The following is a 21,480-nucleotide window of genomic DNA, read 5'->3' as shown; positions in this document are numbered from 1 at the left end:
TTTCCCCTTTGAGCTAGTTCCCTACACTTCTATAGTATTTGTTTTCCCTACTATGGAAGTCAATAGTTACAGGTTTTCAACATTCTTTGACATATTTTCTTTTATGTTTAATAAAAAAAACCCTCATAAGGTTTAGAACCACTTGAGGGTTAGTAAAAAATGAGTAGGACACGGGTCATAATTTACTCACTCTTTAGAAAAAAAACCCCCATAAAGGTTTAGAACCACTTGAGAGTTAGTTAATAATAAGGTACGAGAATGTTTCATAATTTACTCACCCTTTACTTGCTTTTAAACCTCTGAGTTCTTTCACAATAAAATCTCTAACCATTGACTTATTAAAGGGATAATTAACCCAAAAATGTAAGCTCTGTCATTATTTAATCACTCTTTACTTGTTTCAAACCTTTATGAGTTTCATTCTTCTGTTAAACACAAAAGAAGATATTTTGAAGAATGTTAAAAACCTGTACCCATTGACTTCTGTAGCGAACAAGCTCAAAGGGGAAGTATTATTATTTCTTAGTAATATGATTAATTATTAATATTTGCCCTTTAAGCTAGTTTGCTACACTACTACTACTACTCTGGAAGGGAAAACAGTTACTTGTTACAAGTTTTGAACATTCTTCGAAATATCTTCTTTTATGTTCAACAGAAGAGAGGTTTAGAACCACCTTAGGGTTAGTAAATAATGAGTAGGAGTACGTGTCATCATTTACTCACTCTACTTGTTTCAAACCTTTATGAGTTTCTTTCTTCAGGTACACACAAAAAAGATATTTTGAAGAATGTTGAAAATCTCTAACCGTTGACTTATTAAAGGGATAGTTCACCCAAAAAAAAAAAAAAATTCTGTCATTATTTACTCACCCTTTACTTGTCTCAAACCTTTATTAGTTTCTTTCTTCTGTTAAATACAAAAGGTATTTTGAAGAATGTTGAAAACCTGTAACGTTTGACTTGTGTTGCGAACTAGCTCAAAGGGGACAAGTAGAGTGAGTAAATGATTATAATTAATTAGTAATAATTAGGATTCATTATTATACACTTCTATACTATTAGTTTCCCCTACTATTGAAGTCAATGGTTACAGGTTTTCAACATTCTTCGAAATATCTTATTTTGTGTTTAACAGAAGAAAGAAACTCCTTATAAAGGTTTAAAATCACTTAAGGGTAAGTAAATAATAAGAATGTTTTCATTTTTGGGTGAACTGTCCCTTTAAAGCCTTTCTGACCCACTTCTGTTGTCTGTTGTCGTTTCTTTGCCCAGATCTTTTTTAAACAAACAACTGACGTGCAACTATTATGTCTGCAGGTTATGTGAGGAATGACATATATGTAACTCTGCTGCAAGGAGAGTTTGATCGCGGCAAGAAGAAGACGCCTAAGAACGTAGAAGTCATAGTGAGCGTGTTGGATGAAGAAGGAAACCCCATGGAGGTAAAGAAGCCCCATAACATTAAATATTCACTAGCTTTAAAGTCTTGGAGCAGTTAGAAGATTCCCACTCCATCACTTATTAAAACAAGTAAGTCAAGATATTGCATCAGTATTTTGCAGATGTTACATGATATTACCGTGGTATAACTTTTTCAGATATGCCCATCATGAGGGTTATGTGTTATTTAGTATCTATGATAACATTGGCATTATAGTTTTAAAAGAAAAGTAGATTTTGGGGGTTCAAAAGCATTGGCTGCACGATGAAGCATATAGTTTTGTTTCTTTCGGTGTGAACAATGTTAGAAACAGGCAGAGTTGGGTAGAGTATCCAAAATCTGTACTCAAGTAAGAGTACAAGTACTTGCGGAATTTTTTTAGTCAAGTAAAAGTAACAATCTTAAAAGTTTCTTGAGTAAGAATTAAAAAGTACCTTATGAAAAAGTTACTCAAGTAACTTGTATATATATAAGTAACTTAAGAAAAACAAACAAACCATATGGATAATTTTTATTATCACAGTAACGGAGGAACCCCGTGAAAGGTGGTGGAGTAAGAGTACTGATTTTTCTCGAATAATTTGCTTGCGTAAGAGTAAAAGTACACATATTTAAACGTACTCAAAAGTACTCGTTACCCAATAATTTTACTCAAGTAAATGTAACGAAGTAAATGTAACTGGTTACTTCCCACCTCTGGAAACAGGTTGGCAACGTAGTAAAAATCCTAAAACATGCTAGCGTTATGTTAAAACTAGCAGCGTGATGTGTTAAACCATGCCTTAAAACATTCCAATTCATGCTAATTAAAATAAAATGCCAAAACAAGGAGGATTTTAGCTTCTTTTTGCTTTTTTCTTTCTATTTTGTTTTTTCTTATCTACTCTGCACCTGGAACGAACAAGATTTATTTTAAAAGGCAATATTGGACAATTTCATAAAATTTGGGGCCCTTTCTTTTGTTACTTCATGGGGAATTCTTCCCCCCAAAGCAATGTATTGTAACAAAAAGTTGTTTTGATTATCACTGCAGTGTATACTTACAGGCTGGGCTTGGGGTGTTTTTTTTTTTTGTTTGTTTTTTTGTAAATATATGCATATCAGAAAATTAATCCTGTGATTATTGTAAGTTTATTCAACGACCAAATAAAAAACTTATTTGACAAAAAAAAAAAAAAAAAAAAAGAATTATTTGCCCCCCTTTTAATTTTTTATTAAATTTTTTAAATATTTCCCAAATGATGTTTAATAGAGGAAGGAAATTTTCACATTATGTCAGATAATATTTTTTCTTCTGGATAAAGTCTTATTTGTTTTATTTCGGCTAGGATAAAAGCAGTTTTAAATTTTTTTAAAACTATTTTAAGATCAATATTATTAGCCCCATTAAGCTATATATTTTAAAAATATTTTTTTAGAAAGTGGAGGAAAAAATTCATGGGGGCTAATAATTCTGACTTTAACTGAATATACCATTGTATGAATGTTGTAAGCCTTAAATTAGTTTTTGTTAAAATATTTGAAGTTTTGATTATCAGGAAAATCTCATTTCTCATAGGATATATTTTTGGTAATGAGAAACATCCTTGGTCATTTTTGAGCAAATCATTTGAATGATGAATCAGGGAAAAAATCATTGAAACGAGTGAATCAGTGAACAAATCATTTCAATGAATGGTTCAGCGAATCACTCACTAAAACATGGGCTGCGTCCGAAACTGCATACTTCTATTCTATACAGCAGTGGTTCTCAAAGTGGGGGTCGGGACCCCCTGGGGGGTCGCGGGACAATGACAAGGGGTCGCTTGGTGATATCCAAAACTCAAATAAGTTTTATTAAACTATTAGAATTACCATATTTTATTCATAACTGACAGAATATAGTTAATAGTTGCATTAAAGTAACAGCAACATAAAAATAACAATCAGTCATCAGCCTTTAATTTTAAAAGCAAAATGTAATTAAATCCATAAATTACTTTAAAAAACATTATATGGCTAATAGACTATTGCATTTTTGTGTTGTCAATAAGCTCATGTTTATATTTGCCTATAGTTGTGTCTGCAACGTTTACATATTTACAGTACAACCACCTTGAAAAATGGGGGTCGCGAGCCACTGATATGATTATTTTTGGGGTCGCGAGCTGAAAAGTTTGGGAACCCCTGCTATACAGTACGCTAAAATCAGTATGCGAGCCGAGTAGTATGTCCGAATTCATAGAATTCGAAAATCAGTATGCTAGAAATACCCGGATGGCTTAATACTTTCGGCGAGATTCTGAAGTGCACATCCCATGCATGCTGGACTATCCCATGATGCCCTGCAGGGGAATTCATGAAGGGGAGGGAAGCGACGCAACTGACACAGGCAGGTCATGTGACCATGACAAATGGCGAATGTAGTACGTCCGAATTCCATTCATACTGTATAGAATGTAGTTTTCTAGCGGCCAAGTAGTACGTTTAAATTCAAATGCAGTACCTACTGAGTAGTAGGCGGTTTCGGATGCAGCCAGGCGCTTGCCACCACCTACCGTGGGCTTTTAGTGTAAAACATTTATCACAACGACAAGCCTGTACCAGCACAAAAACACACTTAGCAAAATTTCGTTAAATTGTCCTTATCAAAAATACTCTGTCAACATTGCACACCTCTGCCACAATCAAAGTCATTTGAATGATTTGAATGAGAAACACTTTGCCTGGTTGCATTGTCCTTGGTCTGGTTTATGTTGACTAACAGTTTTCGCTGTTTAGCATGCAGCGCTCATCCACCCCCTTTATCTCTGTGTTTTGACAGCAGAACTGTTGCTGGCATAAAAACAGCTCGCAGATCTTTCTCCTTTATGAAACGGCTGCTGTCTTTAAATGTCCAAACACACGCCACAGAAAGCTTTTACAGCACCGCTCTCGCCAAATGCTATTTCCAACTGTAATGCTCATATAAGCGTGTCCTGTTTACACTTGTGAACACAGAAGAACTCTCTCTTTTTTTCACCTAAACGCATCTCCCGTTTTCAGAGATTTAAGCTTGTCTTTCAGTCTCCTTGTATCTCCTTGCATCACAGTTTCCTTCAACTTCTGCTCTTGTTAACATTGAACTTTTTTTTCCTTGCCTCAAACTTACTGTATGTGAAAAGAAAGCGATTTTTCTTCCAGCAGATGTTTTTCTCTTTTCAGAAAGCCATCTTTCCTGGAGCTGGTTATGAAGGGATCACTGAATACAAGTCTGTCATCTACTATCAAGTCAAGCAGCCGTGCTGGAATGAGACGGTTAAGGTACAAACACCAGGACCAAAACAAAAACAGTGATATCTGCGCTCTGTGTTTTTTTGAATTGACTCGCATCAGCAGTCTCTAAAGCAGAGCATCAATCTGCAGCGCAATCCTGCTTTATCTTGTGCATGGGTCAAGTGTTTTAACCTGTTTTACAAAGTCACAGGACTTTAACTTTTACTGTAGGATATTCAGCCGAATATGGAAACAGGATAGAAGAGTGACTAATAATTCTGCTAATTAAGTTAAATTCTTAAAGCTTCTAAAACTTTGTATTATAACCAAGCGGAAACCTCCTGCTCTCCCTCGTGAAGCTAATACGAAAGCAACTGAAACTGCAATTCATTAAAACTCCACTAGTCCTGGCTCCAAAATAGAGCATTTCTATTGAGCCCGCTGTTAAAATGGCCAACTTTACAGCAGAAACTTTTATAACTCATCCATTTCATTTAAATTAAGTTATATTAAGTCTGCATAATTGAGGGCGTGGCCACTTGAGTGACAGCTAGATCTCGCTGGTTGCCGTCACTGACATTCAGGCTAATTAGATACTAATCATCTCTGCATATATACCGTATAGTTTTATGTAACTTTCCACATTCAGTTGCCTTTCGGAATTATTTCTTCCATAATATGGCATGCTGTGCACTTAATTGTGTTAACAACCCTGCTAAAAATCCAGCTTAAACCACCCTAAGCTGGTTGGCTGGTTTTAGCTGGTTGACCAGCCTGGTTTTAGAGGGGTTTTGGCCATTTCCAGCCTGGTCTTAGCTGGTCAGGCTGGAAAATGACCAGCTAAAACCAACTAAAACCAGCTTGACTGGCCTGGTTTAAGATGGACACAGCTGGTTTTAGCTGGGCTCCCAGCCTGGTTAGGCTGGTCAAGCTGGTTTTAGCTGGTCACCTCCCAGCCTGACCAGCTAAGATCAGGCTGGAAATAGCTGGAAACCAGCCTGGAAATGGCCAAAACCCCTCTAAAACCAGGCTGGTCAACCAGCTAAAACCAGCCAACCAGCCTATGCTGGTTTAAGCTGTTTTTTTCAGCATGGAAACCATTTAAGTGGCTGGCATTTCCCAGCTGAGTTCCATTTTTATACACTTTTATATCATATCTATAAATGTATTTATAAGATCCATAAGTTCATTGTTTTATTTATGTTAAATTAATAATAATGTAAAAAGCAAACTTGAAAATATTTTACTAAAAGTAATTTAATTTTTAATATAAAGTATATGCTGATGTCACTTTCGGTAAGGAAGAAGTTGTGTCATGAAGATGGAAGCAAGACAGTTTGACATCACTGGACTGTCTTATGTTACTTGCGTTCAAATCCTGCTAATTCAAAGAGAGAAACAAGACAAGAAGAGATGGATTGATGGCACATACAGTATTCATTTTATTTAAGATCATTTTCTTTAAACCTGTAATGCAGTGGTTCTAAAAGTGGGGGTCAGGACCCCCTGGAGCAGTGGTTCCCAACTTTTTCGGTGTTTTGTAGTTTGCTAGGCGACCTTTAACCATTTTTTCAGAGGATGACAAGCTGAAAAAAACATTGCTGTCGCTCTGATACAAGTTTTATTTAGAAAAGTACAAAGCACTGCAGTGTTTGTGTGTTTGTCTGAGAAAACTTATCTTACCGAAATGTAAATATTCCATACAAGCTGAAGCTGATCGGTCGATTCTTGTCACGTGACTTGCGGTGTGTTCGTGGCCTGGGGTTCATTAGTGCGAGCGTGGCACGCCGCTTGTGCGCTCAAACCGCGCATCTACATTAGAAACAACAAACTTGTGCAAACTCTAGAAATACACGATATGCGAACAGCCCCTAAAATGCTGCCGTCATTTGTGATCCATCAGTTGATCTTCTTGCACAGACATGCTGGATTCACCTGATTTGTTGACAAATGGGTTGCGGATCCATTCCTTGGCAGTTTCTTCACTTGGCCTTTTCCCCTTGGCAAAGAAACTTTCCAAAGACGTCTGTTTCTTACTCATTTTGCTGCTTTTGGGTTAAATTTGGGCTCTAAAGTGGCCAAGTTGTAAGCGAGAGAATACGGTCACTTTTCAAAATAAAAGATTGTTCAGACTCGAATAATAAAACGGAAATAATGAAGAATTTCTTGTGCAGCCTGGTACCAATTGATCCACAGACCGATGGTTGAGGACCACTGAGCTAGGGGATAAAATGAACTAAGGCAACATGATCATTCTCCTAATTGTCCACTGCTAAGAAATGTTTTAAATATGACGCGACCCCCCACAAAGCTCGCTGAGGCCCCTTGTGGGCCAGAACCCCCCTGTTGGGAACCGCTGCTCTGGAGGGTTGTGATTGGTGTGCTCTGGGTGCCGCTTGGTGATTTCCAAAAATCTCATATATTTTATTAAATTTATATTTTATTCATAACCTGCAGCATATGAAATAGTTTTTAACTTATAATATATTTAATATGTACCTAATAATTGTTTTTTTCTCATTGGATTGCGACCCTTGGGGCTTTTATTTTAGATTAACATCACAGCAATAGTGTTAGTTGCAGCAGATTGATTTTACAGTATAATGTTTAACTTGACACCTTTATGGCACTCACATACAGTTGAAGTCAGAATTATTAGCCCCCTTTTTTATTTTGTCCTCAATTTCTGTTTAATGTAGAGAAGATTTTGTCAACACATTTATAAACATGATAACTCATTTCTAATAATTGATTTATTTTATCTTTTTCATGATGACAGTACATAATATTTATCTAGATAATTTTCAAGACACTTCTATACAGCTTAAAGTGACAGTTAAAGGCTTAACTAGGTTAATTAGGTTAACTAGGCAGGTTTGGGTAAATAGGTAAGTTATTGTGTAAAGATGGTTTGTTTTGTAGACTATCAAAAAATATAAAGCTTCTTAAAGGCTTATAATTTTGTTCTTAAAAAGTTTTATATAAAAAATAAACACTGCTTTTATTCTAGCTGGAAAAAAACAAAAAACAAATAAGACTTTCTCCAGAATAAAAAATATTATCAGACATACTGTGAAAATTTCCTTGCTTTGATATACATCATTCGACAAATATAAAAAAAAGAGAGGCTAATAATTCTGACTTCAATTGTACATTAAAAATAAAGGCCACGACTAACCAAGGAGGAAAATCTCCAAGTGGCTCCAAGTCTCTAAAATAAACCAATAATAGTCTTGTGCTATAAACATTGTGCTCACCATTCTCATTAAGTAAGATTAATATTAAACAAAAGAATAATGATTATAAAAATAGACTGTTGCACATTTTTGTGCCCTCAGTAAGCTTGTTTATATAGTTCCTATTGGTGTATGTGCACTATTGTGTGCAATATTTGGATGCTTATAACCACCTCCAAGCATAGAGGGGGTTGCAAGTCACTGGTGTTGTTATTTTAGGGGTTGCAGGCTGAGATCCCCTGCTGTACAGCACTCCAGAATCTGACAGATTGATTAACTATATGTTATAGAACAGTCATCTGAAAAGTTGTCATTCTGTGTTATGCCTGGATTTCATCAATAGCCTTGCATTTACCAATTCAGACTATATTTGAAGTATTTGAAATTAATTCACATTTCCTTCAGTAGAAAAACATCATAAGAACAATGTTTAATGGCTCAATGTATACCAACAGTGTTTTAAAAAGACTAAACACCTAATTGATGTAGTGTACAACCAAGTACATATGGTCAGAACACAAATGAGTCGCAGGTAGTGAAGCATTAAGCGTTTCTCCTAAAGAAAAGCCAGTCTAAGCAAAATGCTAGCAGGCATCTGCAGCTCCGCTCACGCTTCGCCTCTTTGCCCCTTTTTTGGTTAATCCCGGTCGACGCAACTACGCACGGCCACGCCCACATGTGGTTTCATCTGTGCTTTACAGAAACCTACTTATATGGGTGATGTCACGGACACTACATCTATATTTTAACAGTATACCTGACATAATAAATCAAGATAATGAAAAGCATATGTTTCATGAACAAACGTAACCTTTTCTTTTTATGTTTATTTTTCTAGGACAAATTTTCTGTATTTTAAGTATTAAAATAGTAATAACGTTTTTTAAAAAATGTGTAATCTTAGCAAAAAGAGTTTTTGTAATGGTGTTTTTTTTTTTTTAACATTTTTATGTTTTTATTTCAGTCCTTTTAGTATGCCATTCAACTAAATGAAAAATGAAATACTTGCAAACAGCAGAAATAAAATAAGTAAAATATTTATACTCATTGGTTTAATTTTATTTCAATTTCATTTCAACGTTCAGTTTGTTTACGGCTAACAAAATTAGCTAACTAATAATTGCAAATATTATAATTAAACTGAATAATACATTTTGTGCAATGTACATTTTATTTATTTATTTAATAATGTCTTTATTACCATGGTAATACTTTTTATTTTTGCATAAACGTTGATGCAGATTTTACTGTGCTACAATTTTTGGTACACTTTATTTTGATGGTCCATTTGAGTATTAGTAGACTGTCTGCTTAATATCTGTTGATACTGACATTTACCAGTCCTTCAACAGACATTTAACTGATTATAAGAAAGTACGCAAGCACATGTCAATTTACACCAACCCTAATCCCAACCCTAACCTAACAGTCTACTTATAATCTAATGAGAATTAGTTAGCATGTAGATGCAATGTAACTTAAATTCAACAAACAGACCATTAAAGAAAAATGTGACTTAATTTTTTTTCCAGTTTTTCCTGCATTAATTTTTGTAGTCTTAATTTATATATATATATATATATATATATATATATATATATATATATATATATATATATATATATACACATATGTCTTCTTACTTTATTTATTTGTCTTATTTTTTATTTCTTATCCAACAAGTATGAGAAAAAAGATGAGTTTAGAAGAATTAAACACCTAGCCAGAAGTATTATGAAGGCTACAATGTCTGCAAAGTGAGAGGGTAAAGTGTAGCCAGGTGGGAGAAATAAACCTATAATAATACAAGGTGGATTAACAACATTTTTAATAGCAGACAATGAGACAAAAACTTGCCTCCAAAAAGAAAGCAGGGAAGGGCAGGACCAAAACATATGAATTAAAGTAGCTGAACTAGAATGACACCTGTCCCACTCAGCGTCAGTAAAATGTATTTTAATGTTAGATATATGATCTCAGTTATTTACAAGCTAAAGTTTTCATTGGCAACTACTGTAGCTGAAGTAAAATAATATTTAAATGTATTTTACTTCAGTTATTTATGATTTTAATAAATTATAAAACTACTTTATTTGAAACTATTACTTTATTTGTAAAAAATAATCTGACACCTTGTTTAAGATGTAAACACATGCAACATGAAATGCATATTGAATGCATGCCTTTTTTGGCCCCACTTTATATTAAGTGTCCCTAACTAATATGCACTTACACTAAAATTAATAATTTGGTGCAATGTACTTATTGTGTAAATATGTGTTTTTACATTGAACTTGTAGTTAGTTCTGTAATTGCATCTTTAATTACACTGTTGATCATCCCTTACATTTTAACCCATCCTTAAACCTAGCTATACCACTAAACCTGTCCCTAAATCTATCCATATCCCACCTCAATAGCACCAGAAGTGATCTGCAACACATTATGAACACAGCAAATACAATGCATTTACTTTTTGATGCAAGTGCAAAGTAGTTAAGGACACTTAATATAAAGTTGTGACCCTTTTTTCTTTCTGTAATGTTTTATGTTGAAAATATCCTGGATTTTTTTTTAAGCTCAAATATGTCCCCTATTCAAGTTGCTTCCACTATTTTCACTTCATGTCCTGCAGCTTTTTTTGCTGCCAAGCATGAAAAAAAAAAAATCCCCCTTCTGTGATTCTTTTCATGTCGAGGTCAGTGTGACTCCTGACTCTTGTGTTAAGAGGAGTGTTTAAACCCTTGAACACAGGTCAGGTGAAGGGCTTTCATTCACTGTTTTTCTATCCGACAGGTGGCTATACCTATAGAGGACGTGTGTCGATGTCACCTGAGGCTCACCTTCAGACACAGATCATCGCAAGATTGTGAGTAGGGCTGGGCGATTTAATCATGTGCATTTTGTCAGTAAAACCGGATTTAGTAAACCCCCAGCATGTGTATGCATGTGTATTTCTGGTGTTTGGATTTCTGCAGGACTTCTCTAACTTTCTGACCATATTTGCATGCATTCTGAGAACAAGATAGCCTGCATATTTTATGAAGTTGATTCAAGATGTGAATAACAATTATATGTTTTTAAAAATTGGGAATAGATACTCTAATGTTCTTCCAGATCGTAAATAATCCCATCAGCATTTTCACTGACTCCAGTTTGAGAACATAAGCTCTTTCTGTATATTTTTTTGTGTTGAATGCTTGTTTGTTTGCATTTCTGTAGCCAGAGATAAGTCTGAGAAGCCTTTTGGCATGGCTTTTGTGCGCCTGATGAAGTCGGATGGCACCACACTTCCAGATGGGAAACATGAACTCATTGTCTACAAGGTGAGCATCTTAAAGGAGTCGTCTGTGTTCAGTGCAGATGCAGTTTAATGGGACAGTGCAGGCAAAAAACATTTGCTACTCATCCTCAGGGCAGGTATGTGTGTTGTGTTGTGCTTATAAAAATGGTAATTACTTATGCTTATGCATCCTATATGAAAGAGGTGTCACACACACACACACACACACACACACACACACACACACACACACACACACACACACACACACACACACACACACACATTTCTGTAATTTGTATATCTGTTCACATAATAATAAAACTAATAAATATGAGCAAGATAGAATATCAATGATACTACTATAATAAATCTGATATGGATATATTTAATCAAGCTTACAACACTTACAAAAAATCAAAAGTTGACTGAAATAAAATATACTTGGGAGCTAGACTCCCAAAATGTATTTGTTTATCTTGATAAATTAAATTAAATTAAATTAAATTAAATTAAATTAAATTAAGTTAAGTTAAGTTAAGTTAAGTTAAGTTAAGTTAAGTTAAGTTAAGTTAAGTTAAGTTAAGTTAAGTTAAGTTAAGTTAAGTTAAGTTAAGTTAAATTAAATTAAATTAATTTGGTGGCGCAGTGGATAGCGCTGTCCCCTCACACCAAGAAGGTCGCTTGTTCGAACCTCAGCTGGGTCAGTAGGCATTTCTGTGTGGAGTTTGCATGTTCTCCCTGTGTTGGCGTGGGTTTCCTTCTGGTGCTCTGGTTTCACCCACAGTTCCAAAACATGGGCTATATGAAACACCTGATTAATAAGGGACTAAGCCGAAAATAAATTTTAATTTAAAAAATTAAATTAATAAATAAATGTGTGTGTATGTATGTATATATATATATATATATATATATATATATATATATATATATATATATATATATATATATATATATATATATATATATATATATATATATATATATATATATATATATATATGTGTGTGTGTATATTTATATTGAAGTTGATATTAAGCCGCACCATATGTTTCGTGACATTTAGTTTTTATGGGCTGAGTTGTTAGCCCAATGCTCAGCCCCCAATTTGGAGGACCAGGACATACACCCATACACTATGGACAATTTAGCTTACCCAATTCACCTACAGCACGTGTCTTTGGACTGTGGAAGAAATCAGAGCACTCAGAGGAATCCCACACCCACACAAGGAGAACATGCAAACTCAGAAATGCCAATTGTCCAAGCTGGGGCTCGGACCAGCAACCAGCTTGCTGTGAGGCAACATCGCTACCCACTGAGCTACCATGCCACACGCACGCACGCACGCACGCACGTACGTATATATGTGTGTGTGTGTGTATGTACATATATAATTTTCCGCTTAAATGTCCTACTTTGTAAATTTTCTTCTGTAATGTGATTAATGATAATGAAAATGTTCCTGCTTTACACACTGGAAATGTTTCACTTGGTTAGTTAAAAAAACTAAAACTAAAATAGAAAAGAGTTATTATTTTATATTTTTTTGTATTAGAGTTTTTAAATTTAATTTTTGTTGGCGATACAGTGGCGCAGTCACACCAAGAAGGTCATTGCGTAGAAGGTCATAACTGTTCATTCCGCCGTGGCGAACCCAGATTAATAAAAGGGACTAAGCCGAAAAGAAAATAAATGAAAGAATGAAATTTTATTAATTAAGTTAAACTAAATAAATATTTCTTTGCAAATAGTTATTAGCAATGCACATTACTAATCAAGAATTGAGTTTTGATCATTTTGCTGTTGGATATTTACTAAATGTCTTTATGGAACATGTAGTTTATGTTTTACTGTTACTTCATGTAAAAAATAGAAATAGAAAATATGTGTGTGGTCCAGGGTCTTAATTTGGGAGCAAAACATTCAAATTGATATTATTTTATGTCATAGATAATTATTTAATAACATTCAAGGTGCATTTTTGGCCCTTTTAATCAATTTCATGCATTATCATTAATTCATTTATTTTCCTTCTGCTTGCCACAGTGGAATAAACCGCCAATTATTCCAGCATATGTTATACACAGCAGATGACCTTCCAGCCACAACCCAGTACTGGGAAACACCCATACACTCTCCACACACAATATGTTCAACTTAGTTTATTCAATTCACCTATACCATGTCTTTGGACTGTGGGGGAAACCGAAGCACCCAGAGAAAACCCACGCCAACACGGGTAGAACATGCTAACTCCACACAGAAATGCCAATTCACCCAGCCTGGACTCGAACCAGTGACCTTCTTGCTGTGAGGCGACAGTGCTAACCACTGAGCCACTGTGTCACCTTGAATTAATTATCAATATTTAATAATTAAATATCAATTAAATAAAATAAAAAGTTTTAAAAAGTGTCCTGGTTTCCTTGCTGAAACTCATCTTGGTATGTAACCTTCTCTATTCAACCTTTCTGGACTTCCCATTATACCTGCAGTATCTATTATTGGTCCAAATGATGCGGCCTTACTGTCTAACAAGACAATCATCTTTGAAACACACAATAGCTCAAATTCCTTTTCTGTTCCAACAGGTGGATGGGAAGAAAGCTGATGATGCCAAGACTTACTTGTCTCTGCCCGGCACGTACACTGAAGTGGAAGAAAAAGAAAGACAGACAGGAAAATCCTTCCATCATGGCGGCGCCGTTCCTGTCACCAAAGACAGCTTTCAGATTGCAACCCTCACCTGTTCCACGAAGCTCACACAAAATGGTAAGAGCCAGTCCCTTTTCTAATTCAGCATCATGTGGGTATTAATGTAAATATATGATGTAATATAATATATACAGTTAAAGTCAGAGTTATTCGCTCTCCTATGAGTTTTTCTTTTTTAAACATTTCCTAAATGATGTTTAACGAAGCAAGAATTTTTATACAGTTTTTTCTGTAATGTTTTTTTATTTTGGAGAAAGTCTTAATTGTTTTATTTTGGCCAGAATAAAAGCAGTTTTAAATTTTTTTTAAACCATTTTTAGGTCAATATTATTAGCCCCATTTAGCAATGTTTTTTCCGATAATCTACAGAACAAACAACCATTATGCAATGACTTGCCTAATTAGCCTAACCTGCCTAGTTAATATAGTTAAGCCTTTAAGGGCCCTATCATACACCCGGCACAGTGTGGCGCAAGGCGCGGCGCAATAGTCTTTTGGTAGATTTAGCTTGACGCAAGAGTCGTTTTGAGGCGTTGCGCTACGCTGTTTAAATAGCAAATGCATTAGCGCTCATTTGTGCGCCCATAGGCGTTCTGGTCTAAAAAGGGAGGCGTTCTGAGGCGGACAGCTGGCGCGTTGCTATTTTGAGAATCTATAATAGATTTTTCATTAGACCAAAACTAACCCAGTCTAAACTCCGGCGCAGAGTTGCGCCTCGCTTACGCACTGCTTAATACACATAAGAGAGCAATAGGCAAATATCTTTACATATGAAAAAATTTAAATATTAAGGATATATATGGTATATAATAAGAATAGATATAGGATATAAATATAAAGGATTAAAATATTACAAAACATATTATTTTCTAGCCTACATAAATATGAAAAATCACTGCTTTTATATGTCTTCTTCATCTCGGGAGGCTTTTTCAGTTCATTCATAACAATTTGCTTTTGTATAATGTTATTATTATTAGCAGTATTATTTATTATATCCATATTTATATTTGTTTTATTAAAAACAAGCTTAGATTTGCCCACCTGTCAGGTTTTAGACCATAAGGGGCACAGCATGTGTTTTAGGATATAACTCAGGTTTTTGAGCACATTTTGCTATTATTATTCATTTATTCGTTTGCTGGAAATTAGAACTGAATTTATAAAATAGTTTTGAAACTAATATTTGCGCTTAACAAACAAAAGTATTTATTGATAGACTAATTGATGTCTGTGCATAAAGGTTTCCTTATCCAAGAGCGAAAGTGAAAGTAGATCCATTATCTCTCATTCTCACGCAGTAGATGCTCTGTTTAACAGTTTTCTGTTAAAAAAACGTTAACTGTTAACTGTTTGCTTGTGAAATGCTCATTTTTTCCACTTAGACTTGCTTTGCGTCCTGTAAATAGCGAATGCGCTCTTGGCGCGACGCAGCTGGCTCTTAAAGGGAATGGGAGATGAGACTCTAATTGGTTTATTCTCAAAACACACCTATAACTCATTAAGAAAATAAACTCAACCCTTTTAGTCCATGCGCCACAGCGCAAGACAGATTTCCCGTCCTTAAATTAGCAAAAACGCGTTCTGACACGCCCTGAAAGCGTTTGCGCTCTGCGTTTTGTGCTCTGAGCATGGACCGTTAAAATAGAGCCCTAAATGTCACTTTAAGCTGAATACTAGTATCTTGAAAAAATATCTAGTCAAATATTATTTACTGTCATCATGGCAAAGATAAAATAGATCAGTTATTAGAAATGAGTTATTAAAACTATTATGTTTAGAAATGTGTTGAAAAAATCTTCTCTCCTTTAAAGGTTCAAGGAACCCTTGAGTACTTTTTGGGGATTTTAACAGATTTTTGTGTGTTGAGCATCAGTTAAGACAGCATTAGCACCTGTAAGCTTTAATTGTGGGGAAAACTGAATAATTTTTAGCTTTTGTCAGCTAATTTCAGCTTCTGGGTTTAAAATGATTTTTGGGGCGGAATCAAAATCGGCGACGGAATGCAGAATTGCAAGTGTAAAGAAGACGCGCTGGTTTCTCATTATTATTCATAGCTGAGTTTTCTTATCCTATGAGAAGAGCCGACTTCTTAATTATTCATAACTGCATGTGCTTTCCGAAGACAAAGCAGACCTGCCAGTGCCAAGCTGTGAGACACGGATTTACGGCACACAGTGTTTAGCTGTTCACGAAGGGTCGTATGTGTTTGTTTCTAAGATCCACAAGGTTTATTGCATGTTTTTCCCTGCGATGCTGTCAGGACCGATACAGCAAAGCTGTTTGTGTGCAGAAAGCATTTTTGTCAGGAGAGCAGTACGAGATTTGGAGAATGGTGGACGTTGTCTTTTATCAGGAGTTCGTTCACATTTTGACACATCGCCGTGCTGCTGTGTTTGCCTAAATCCTCTAGATTACTAACAGGGCTAATGGTTAAAATAGACAGGGCAAGAGACCTGCATTCAGACCTATGATTCAGACCCAGGGATTGAGGGAGAAGTCCTCCTTTATAGTGTTTATATGAGCACGATTATCTTTATAATGATATAAATTGTGGTTATCTGTATATGAAATTACTAATAACAATTGTTGCAGGGCATTAAATTACTGTTTATTTCTTTGCATTTTAACTTTGTAAACTCTAAAATCATGCGTCTCCGCACGGTTTGTGTCTCATTTTGTGAGCTGACTGACAACAGTTGTTCGCTCCCCTCCTTCTCCCCTTCTCCCCAAAACTTCTTGCACGCCACCTCAAATATAAGCCGCTTCAAGCAACAACTGCTGGGTGCCATTTAGTGTGTTTATGTAACGAGTATGTCTCCAGCATTTATTAGATTTGCTAGGAATATTTATGAATGTCTCCAATAGTCCAACAGAGTAGCATTAATGCGTAAAGTGAAACGGCAATACGTCGTGTTTGCTGGCCTCACCCATCATGCACCTGTCAGTCAGCCAGTCAGTCTGCCAGCACGTAACCTTAACAGGGTAAACAAATGACGCACAGCACTACTACGGTTACAGAAAAGTTTGCGCTATTATAATTCACTTACCCTTTAATGCGTTTTGGTGCGATTATAACCCGCTATTAAAAAAATTAAATGTTTTGAATGAGAAGCTGTAATGTAGCCGTGGCGGGATGAATTTTGGCGTGGCGCCCCGCCATGGAAGAATAAATGTAGCAAATTTAACTAAATTGCAGTGTGTAAATGTGAAAGTTTGTGGGTGTTTCCCAGTACTGGGTTGCATCTGAAATGGCATCCACTGCGTAAAACATGCTAGAATAGTTGGCAGTTCATTCTGCTGTGGCAACCCCTGACAAATAATGAACAAATAATTGAATGAATGAAATTGTTATAATAAACGATGTTATCTTTGCATTTAAATGTCACAACTTAAGCGAATGACAGTTCAGACATAATCCCAATTCTATTTTGTACCCCTTTTTTCTTCCATGTTGGCCCTTGAAATAGAGTGTAAAGGGGAAGGGATTCAAAATGTACCGCTAAAAAATGGAACAGCACTACAATATGTGCACACGTCATCATATGTCATTGCAATCTTTTGCTTCATAAGGGATTGACGATGGCGATTGCTGTAGCTATTCCAGTTGCGTTATTTTTTGGTATTTTTCTTCAGGAAATCACTGAAGGCTTATATCATGTTATCATAACAATATAATATGGCAATAAGCTCATAACTGTACTGTGCATTTACACTGTGGCCATATTCATCTATGTAAACACATGAAAACAGCATTAACATTATAGCAGACACTGTAAAAAGCTCATTCCCAGACACTAGACTTTTCTGACAGGGTATTCGAGTGTCATCGAGTGTCAGAATGTTGTAAGACTGCTATACAGGAGTTATTATTATGGATTATAGATATCGAAAATTTAGCAGTTTTAATTTTAGCAGGAAGGTAAACCACAAACGTGGTTATGAATGTAATAAAACATATCCTTGTTTGTTGCAAAAATTTGCAATAATGAAAAAAATACTAATTTGTGAATTTCCTTATATCCGGGTGCAGCTATGCTGCCGTTGTAGCTGGTGTATTCTGGGAAATTATCTTACCCCTTGGTTTCGACTGTGGTCCTGAACAATCACAGTTTTAAGGGGTATCTAGCCCTTTCCCTTATTCCTGCACCCAAGCTAAAGAGAGTTGGGACACCCCTACCCCTTCATGTGAACGTGCAAAACGAGGGGTAAGGGGAAGGGCTTAGGGGTAGAATTGGAATTGGGCCTAAATCACAAAGTAAAAGTAAAGTGTAGTTTCTCAAAGTGGGAGGAGCTTAGAAACACTATCATTGAACCATTAATTTAGACACAGATTGAAAAGAGCTGACGCTGTGAAGTGTTTAACGATTTTATTTTTTTGACAAAGTGTTTATGACCTTGGATAGATGTAAACCTTTTGTAGGGGATCATAATAGAGGCACTTTAATTTCATACTCAATTTTCTCTTGAAGAGCCATATGTAACAGTGTGAGGCCGCTAAGTTTTTGTGCAGTAGGTGTATTTCTAAAAGTTTTTTTTTATTTTCTCTGACTCAGTTGACCTTCTGGGGCTTCTCAACTGGAGATCAAACACGGAGAGACTTGAAGAAATTCTTCAGAAACTGATGGAAGTGGAAGGAGGGGAGATTATTAAAGTAAGGCTGTGAGAAAACACAACACTTGGCCTTCTGCAAAATGCTGCTTTTATGACGGAAAGCTTTTCTTTTGTGCTCCTTTAGTTCCTGCAGGACACACTGGACGCTCTCTTTAATATCATGATGGAGACCTCTGAGGAAGAAACATACGATACGCTGGTTTTTAATGCCTTGGCAAGTATTGATTATTTAACTCGCTCTTCAGACACCCGCAGCTTCCAGCATTTGCCTCTGATGGATGAGTTTTCCCTGTGATGGAAAGCTGGACATGTCAGACAACCTAAATAATTAGATGATGATGATTATTTGGTTGATACAGACATTAAATGAGTACATATTAAAAATATAAAAAGTGGGATTGTATTTATTGTAACGTTTGTATTTGTATTGATAATAATAACTAGAATCTCATTTATTTACTCATTCATTAATTTTCCTTCGGCTTAGTCCATTATTAATCTGGAGTCACCACAGTGGAATGAACCACCAACTATTCCAGCATATTTTTTACGCAGCGGATGCCCTTTCTAGCCACAACCCAGTACTAGGAAACATCTATACACTCTCCCACACACACACACACACACACACACACACACACACACACACACACACACACACACACACTACGGCCAATTTAGTTTATTCAATTCACCTATAGCACATGCCTTTGGACTCCGGGGGAAACCGGAGCACCCGGAGAAAATGGGGAGAACATACAAACAACACACAGTAAAGCCAACTGACCCAGCCGAGGATCGAATCAGCGACCTTCTTGAGGTGACGGTGCTTACCACTGAGCCACCGTGCCACCCTGTTTAAAAGTTGTTTTAATATATTTATGGTGGGGACACTGACTTGAACACTCTATTGGGCAATATTTAATTTAATATAGCTTTTAAAACTTGTCTTTTTAAAAAAAGGAATGTATACAACTTGAGTTTGCAAGATTTGACACATTATTTAAAATATGTGGCTAATAACTAATTTTTCCCCCATTTTTTCCACCACATCAACTAGGCATACAATAACTATGCAGTCTACAAAACAGCACAAAAAATCCACAGCCTTCTTGTATACACTCACCGGCCACTTTATTAGGTACACCTGTTTAACTGCTAGTTAACGCAAATTTCTAATCAGCCAATCACATGGCAGCAACTCAATGCATTTAGTCATGTAGACATGGTCATGACGATCTTCTGCAGTTCGAACCGAGCATCGGAATGGGGAAGAAAAGTGATTTAAACGTGGCATGGTTGTTGGTGGCAGACAGGCTGGTTTGAGTACTTTAGAAACTGCTGATCTACCAGGATTTTCACGCACAACCATCTGATAATGGTCAGAAAAAGAGAAAATATCCAATGAGCGGCAGTTCTGTGGGAGCAAATGCCTTGTTGATGCCAGAGGGCAATGGAGAATGGCCAGACTGGTTCCAGTTGATAGAAAGGCAACAGCAACTCAAATAACTACTCGTTACAACCCAGTTATGCAGAAGAGCATCTCTAAATGTACAACACATCCAACCATGAGGCAGATGGGCTACAGCAGCAGAAGATCAAACCAGGTGCCACTCAGCTAAGAACAGGAAACTGAGGCTACAATTCACACAGGCTCACCAAAATTGGACAATAGAAGATTGGAAAAACATTGCCTGGTCTGATGAGTCTTGATTTCTGCTGCGACATTCGGATGGTAGTATCAGAATTTGGCATCAGCAACATGAAAGCATGGATCCATCCTGTATTGTTTCAGCAGTTCAGGCTGGTGGTAGTGGAGTAAAGGTGTGGGGGATATTTTCTTGGCACACTTTGGGCTCGTTAGTAACAATTGAGCATCATGTCAACATGCCACAGCCTACCTGAGTATTGTTGCTGACCCTGTCCATCCCTTTATGACAGTGTACCCATATTCTGATGGCTACTTAACGCAGGATACCGCGCCATGTCATAAAGTGCGGATCATCTCAGACTGGTTTCTTGGACATGACAATGAGTTCACTGTACTCGAACGGCCTCAACAGTCAGCAGATCTCAGTCCAATAGAGCACCTTTGGGATGTGGTGGAACGGGAGATTCCCATCATGAATGTACAACTGACAAATCTGCAGCAACTGCGTGATGCTATCATGTCAATATTGCCCAAAATCTCTGAGGAATATTTCTAGTACCTTGTTGAATTTATGCCATGAAGGATTAGGGCAGTTCTGAAGGCAAAAGGGGGTCCAACCTGGTACTAGTAAGGTGTACCTAATAAAGTGGCCAGTGCACAATTACATATACACATTAAAATGACCTAACTAATAATAATATAATAAGTAAATAAGAAGATAATAAATAAATGAAAATGACATAATAGTAGAGCTAAATTACAGTACATTTTTTTAAGGAGGCAAATATTTATTAGAAAAGCATTCTTAACACTATATACATCTGACATTTAATTCATAAAATGTCTTGAATTAGACTTGAAACCTGCGGAAATCCTAACCGAGCTGTCATTCATTTTTTTATATAGATCTAAAAATAATGTATTTTCATGTTGCCTTTAAGCTTGACCAACGTCACATACACGAAGATCTAAAGCTGGCATTTTTGCTTTATGTCTTCAGGTTTTCATCATCTCACTGATCGGTGACATAAAGTTTCAGCATTTCAACCCTGTCTTGGAGACCTACATTAATAAACACTTCAGTGCTACTCTGGCGTACCAGTAAGAGTCTTGTTTGGATTTCTCTGTCCTTTGTGTCACAGTTCATGTGTTTAATATAGCTTGTCCTTTTTTGTGTGCATTTTAATTCCCACCTTGCCATCTCACCCTAACACTCTTTTCCTCTCTCACCCATTCTCTATATACACCTGTCCAGTGGCACTCTCAGGTATTGATTTGCAAGAATGCGATAATTGCC

General features: G+C 36.1%; 1 protein-coding gene across 4 annotated transcripts in view; it reads left to right on the top strand.

Moving 5' to 3' along the window:
- The window catches only part of dock5 (dedicator of cytokinesis 5), a 174,983-nt gene that overhangs the window by 69,579 nt on the left and 83,924 nt on the right, over window positions 1-21,480 (top strand). For all 4 annotated transcript variants that reach the window (XR_015497246.1, XR_015497247.1, XM_087263788.1 and 1 more), the window contains 8 exon segments: window positions 1,321-1,445; window positions 4,628-4,726; window positions 10,711-10,783; window positions 11,137-11,240; window positions 13,795-13,975; window positions 18,475-18,572; window positions 18,657-18,746; window positions 21,184-21,284. Coding sequence is in view for 2 of the 4 variants with exons in the window: in XM_087263788.1 (XP_087119914.1) it covers window positions 1,321-1,445; window positions 4,628-4,726; window positions 10,711-10,783; window positions 11,137-11,240; window positions 13,795-13,975; window positions 18,475-18,572; window positions 18,657-18,746; window positions 21,184-21,284 (871 nt within the window). In the remaining 2 variants the exon portion in view is untranslated.

This window comes from Danio rerio, chromosome 8 (assembly GCF_052040795.2).
Source record: "Danio rerio strain M-AB ecotype USA chromosome 8, GRCz13ab, whole genome shotgun sequence".
Classification (NCBI taxonomy): Eukaryota; Metazoa; Chordata; class Actinopteri; order Cypriniformes; family Danionidae; genus Danio; species Danio rerio.
Note: the sequence above shows the minus strand (reverse complement) of the source record. Positions and strands in the feature narration are given on the sequence as shown.